Source organism: Rutidosis leptorrhynchoides, chromosome 6 (assembly GCF_046630445.1).
Source record: "Rutidosis leptorrhynchoides isolate AG116_Rl617_1_P2 chromosome 6, CSIRO_AGI_Rlap_v1, whole genome shotgun sequence".
Lineage (NCBI taxonomy): Eukaryota > Viridiplantae > Streptophyta > Magnoliopsida > Asterales > Asteraceae > Rutidosis > Rutidosis leptorrhynchoides.
In genome coordinates, this window is record NC_092338.1 from 295633222 (window position 1) to 295638763 (window position 5542).

At 40.6% G+C, this 5542-nt stretch overlaps 1 protein-coding gene across 1 annotated transcript; it reads left to right on the forward strand.

Moving 5' to 3' along the window:
- The first annotated feature begins 645 nt into the window (after window positions 1–645).
- LOC139854562 (uncharacterized) lies at window positions 646–4142 on the forward strand. Its single transcript, XM_071843860.1, has 7 exons — window positions 646–746; window positions 840–1330; window positions 1437–2063; window positions 2778–3024; window positions 3106–3270; window positions 3614–3804; window positions 3907–4142. The coding sequence occupies exons 1-7, from the start codon at window positions 646–648 to the stop codon at window positions 4140–4142; spliced, it is 2058 nt and encodes a 685-aa protein (XP_071699961.1).
- The last annotated feature ends 1400 nt before the right edge of the window (window positions 4143–5542 follow it).

Here is a 5542-nt window from a genome sequence, read left to right on the forward strand (position 1 = left end):
AAAAGTGATCCAGATGAATATGTTCATCAGCTAGAAAGTCAATTACAGGAAACTCGAGAAAAGGTAAAGGAATTGGAGGCACACATCAGGCATTCAGCTGTGGTGTCTGAAGCTAATGATCCACCGATACCTCCAGGGTTTACTGGTACTCAGTACACATCTGGCCCATCGGGTAGTGCTTCTCAACCATTCCAGTCTCAACCTCAAGTTATACCTCAAGTGTCATATCAATCTTCCCAACAATACCAGTACCCTCTTCAATATCAGTACGCAACAACGAATCCATTTCAAAATCCTACGTTTCAGCAAGTGGTGAATGAGAAGAAGAAATGTACGTTCAAGTAGTTTATGGACTGCAAGCCATCTGAGTATTCGGGTCATCGCGATCCGATTGTGACAATGAATTGGTTAAGGGAAGTGGAACGGGCATTGAAAGCCTGTCAATGTGAACCAAAATTACGGGTAATTTATGCTAGACGACCGTTAAAGTATCGAGCTATGGTTTGGTGGGATACAATTACTGCTCCGTTGTCCGAAGAGCAACTCAATCAGGTCACATGGGAACAAATTTTTGCAAAGCTCCAGGAGCAGTACTGCACCGCATTTGATATCAATTGATTGAAGCAAGAGTTCATGCAAATGACGATGACTGAAGAAATGACAGTCGATGAAGCGTTTGAGCAGTTTATGGACAAGTTAAGGTTTGTGCATCAGTGGATACCTGGCGAACAGTCAAGAGTGCAACGGTTTGTAGAATTTTTGTGACCTGAGTATCGCACGATTGCACTACTTGCTACGACGTTGTCACAAGCGCATATGTTTGCAAAGATAATTGAAAGTGATATTAAGGCGGCCAGAAGTGTGAAAAATGAAAGTGTGTCGCAAGTGAAACCAGCGACAAGTCAGTCTAGCCAACAATCAAAGAAATCGAGTCGGTTTAAGCCAAAAGGGCAATCTAACCAAGGTGGATCAGTGTCAAGCAGTCAGAAGACATGGTGTAGAATGTGTAAGTCTTCACATAGTGGGCAGTGTTCAACATTAACGAAACGGTGTTTGCGTTGTGGTATAGTGGGACACGAGCCTCAAGATTGTTCATTTAAGAATAATGTGTGTTGGAACTGTCATAAAGAAGGTCACAGATCTGTAGAGTGTCCAGCTGCAAAAAAGAGTTATTCCGAGGCGGGGTCCGGGTTAGGGGTACGTGATGTGTCAGATGGGGGATCATCTGCTTCCTCTGTGGGGCAGAAGCGTAAGAATCCTCTACCACCTGAAGCTAGAGCGTTTCAGATATCAGTAAACGCTACCACTGCTACTGACGATGCAATCACCGGTATGTTCTTAGTAAATTCTGTGCCGGCTCGTGTGTTATTTAACTGTGGAGCAAATCGCTCGTTTGTGTCAACTGCATTCTGTGCTAAGTTTAATGTGCCTATTAGAAGTAATAAATGAACCCTTAAGTGTTGAAGTGGGTGATGGTAGAACTGTTCCAGTCACAAAGTTTGTGTCTGGAATTACTATTGACATAGAGGGTAGTCTTTTCCCTGTGACTTGCCTAGTGATGCCTATACCAAGATTTGATGTAGTGCTAGGCATGTATTGGCTTAGTGACCATAAGGCCAGTATTAAGTGCGATAGGAAAGTTATCTCTTTTTCGATGGCCGATGGGAAATGGGTAGTGGCTCGTGGTGATCGCGGCGGGTTCCGTTGTCCATTATTATCGATGATGAAAGCTCAAAAATCTTTGTCCAAGGGATATGATGCTTTCTTAGCTTATGTGATTGATGTAAAGAAGGAAAAGAAAGTAGCATCCGATATTCATGTGGTATCTGAATATCCAGAAGTGTTCCCAGATGAATTGCCAGGCTTACTGCTGATCAGGGAAGTTGAATATAAGATAAAGTTAGTGCCAGGGGCTACGTCGGTCGCTAAAGCTCCGTATAGATTACCTCCTTCAGAAATTCGTGAAATGATGTCCCAAATTCAAGAACTGTTGGACCGCGGGTTCATTCGTCTGAGTTCTTTGCCGTGGGGTGCACCAGTGTTATTCGTGAAAAAGAAAGATGGTACGCTACGAATGCGTATAGATTATCGTGAACTAAATAAAATAACAGTGAAGAATAAGTATCCGCTTCCGAGGATAGATGACTTATTCGATCAGCTTCAAGGAGCTTCGTTCTTTTCGAAAATAGATCTACGTTCGAGATATCACCAGGTTCGTGTTGCTGAATCTGACATTCCTAAGACTGCATTTCGTACTCATTATGGTCATTATGAGTTCTTAGTGATGCTGTTTGGGTTAACCAACACTCCAACAATTTTCATGGATCTTATGAATAGGGTGTGTAAACCGTTTTTGGATAAATTTGTTATCGTGTTCATTGATGACATCTTAGTGTACTCCAAAACCAAATCCGAGCATGCTGAGCATTTAAGACAAGTGTTGGAACTTTTGAAACGTGAACAATTGTATGCAAAGTTTTCCAAGTGTGAGTTCTGGTTATGTGAAGTTCAATTTTTGGGTCATATTATCTGTGCGGAAGGTTTAAAAGTGGATCCGACCAAAATTGAAGCTGTGATGAATTGTAATTCACCAAAGAATCTGACAGAAATCAAGAGTTTTCTAGGATTGGCCGGTTATTACCGAAGATTTATTAAAGATTTTTCAAAGATTGCAAGTTCTTTGACAAAGTTAACTAGAAAAGATGTGTCTTTTTAGTGGGGTAATGAACATGAAACTGCGTTTCAGACTTTGAAAAGTTTGTTGTGTCAAGCACCAGTGTTAGCCTTACCTGAGGGGTCCGACGACATCGTTGTGTATTGCGACACGTCTTTATCGGGTTTGGGCTGTGTATTAATGCAAAGAGATCGTGTAATTGCGTATGCGTCTCGACAGTTAAAACCAAGTGAAAAGAATTATCCAGCACATGACTTAGAAATGGCTGCGGTAGTGTTTGCGTTAAAGTTGTGGAGGCATTATCTTTATGGTACGCGTTGTGTTATCTGCACCGATCATAAAAGTTTACAGTATATCTTTTCGCAGAAAGAAATGAATATGCGTCAGAGACAGTGACAAGAACTAATTAAGGATTACGACTGTGAGATCAGATATCATCCTGGCAAGGCAAACGTTGTGGCTGAAGCGTTAAGTCATAAGAAATTCGCTGACAGTGTAAAGTTTCTGCGAATTGAGATTGTGTCTGATTTGGTGGATCGACTAAAGATAGATCAACTCGAAGCATTACAAGATGAACATTTGAAATCTGAATTAAGGTGAAAAGAAGGCTAGAATTGATGAATGATTCTCGAGGATTAAAGACTTATCGTGAACGAGTTTGGTTGCCGTTATTTGGGGGATTGAGGGATTTAATCTTAAATGAAGCACATAAATCGAGATTATCTGTGCATCCCGGGATTACAAAAATGTACCATGATCTGAAAGGTGTTATATTGGTGGCCAACTATGAAAGCAGACATCGCGCAATACATGGAAAAGTGTCATATTTGCACCCATGTGAAAGCAGAACACCAGAAATCATATGAGTCTTTGCGTCAATTAGAGATTCCAGAGTGGAAATGGGAACATATCACCATAATTTTGTGACAAAACTACCAGTGAATCAGTGGACCGATTAACCAAAAGTGTGCATTTTCTAGCTACCAGTGAAACAGCTTCGTTGACCAAATTAGCTCAGTTGTACCTGAATGAAATAGTATCGCGACATGGGATACCATTGTCTATTGTGTCTGATAGAGATTCTCGATCTGTGTCTAGTTTCTGGAATAGTCTACTACAAGAATATTTGGGTACTCGTGTCAACCTTAGTACAACCTATCATCCTCAGACTGACGGTCAAAGTGAACGAACTATTCAGACTTTAGAGGATATGTTAAGGGCTTGTGTGTTAGAATATGGTGGATCATGGGATTATCATCTGCCATTGGTCGAATTTGCGTACAACAACTCCTATCATTCGAGTATATGCATTCCCCCTTATGAAATGTTGTACGGTAGAAAGTGTCGAACTCCATCGTGTTGGTTGGAGGCAGGTGAGAAACAGTTTGCGGGTCCAGAAATTGTGCAACAGACTGCAGAAAAAGTGGCTATCGCACGTGAAAAGCTGAAAGCTGCCAGAGATCGATAAAAGACGTATGCAGATCCTCGTCGACGATCAGTAATGTTTAACGTAGGTGAACGTGTGTATTTAAAAGTGTCACCGTGGAAGGGTGTAATTCGGTTCGGTAAACGAGGAAAACTAGCTCCAAGGTACATAGGTCCTTTTAGAATCTGTCGAGTGCTAAACGATCAAACCGTAGTGTTAGATCTTCCTCCAGAGTTAGCTGGTATTCATGACACGTTCAACATCTGCTATATTCGTAAGTGTAAAGTGGACGATGAAAGTCAGATTCTTCCGCTCCAAGATCTGAATGTAGATTCAAGTAAGAAATTGGTGGAAGAACTAGTGAGGATCGTCGATAGAAAAGTGACTAAGTTGTGCAAGAAGCAGATTCCAATGGTGCTTGTGGAATGAAAGCATAGTTTAGGCACCAATCTGACATGGTAGACTGAGGAGTTGATGACCTCTAGATACCCTCATTTGTTTGACCTTGACCAGATTCTGAGGACAGAATCTTCTTAAGGGGGGTAGATTTGTAACAACCTCACTTTGGGCCTAGTAGGTAATGACCTATTTACCCTTCTGTGTTAATATAGTGATTTTAATAATTATGTGTTTTATAATTATTGTATATGGGATAATGTGTGTTTTGTGACAAGGGTCACAGAACATATTTCCTTTTGTGAATTGGACTTAAAATGAATAAGTTATTAACGATTTCGTATTTCAGATAACTGAAAAATACCCGTGTGAGACACGGAGTAGGATTCTTCAAAGTGAAGAAACCCTTGATGGGTTAAAAATGCCTGTTACTTCCATTTATTTCCATTTTTGGAAGCTAAAACACCAACACACACATACTTGCCCAAATCCTCACAGACCCTAACCTAAATCTTGTGTTTTTGATCTCGTTTTTCAACTGGAATTCGTGTCTTGTAATTTCGGTAACATCATAAGGTATTTAACAAGTGATTTCAAGTGTTAAATCAATTTAATTTTTAGGTTTTATGAACTTTTGTGTCAAAGTGGGTTTTTGAATCAAATCTTGTATTTGAAGTGTTGTTTATGTTAAATTGATGTTATAAAACGTTTGTATATGAGTTATGTATGTTCTCTAAGTGATTTTTAGAGTCTAAACAGTGAAAAAACGAGATTTGGAGCTCAAAATGGCGAAAACAGCGACCTGGTGCTGATGAACAGCTCCCGTACGGTTGCAGGATGCATCCGTACAGGTACGGGGTGTATTCGGGTCATTTCTGGTGCAACTGGGCGGTTGCAGGTGCAACCGGGCGGTTGCAGTCTGTCAGCTTTTTGGAAAACTTGTTTTGGCCGTAACTTTTAAACCGTAACTCCGTTTTTGATGAATAAACTACCGTTGGAAACGTAATGAGGTGTAGTTTCTAATGGTGAAGTTTTAAGACACTGAA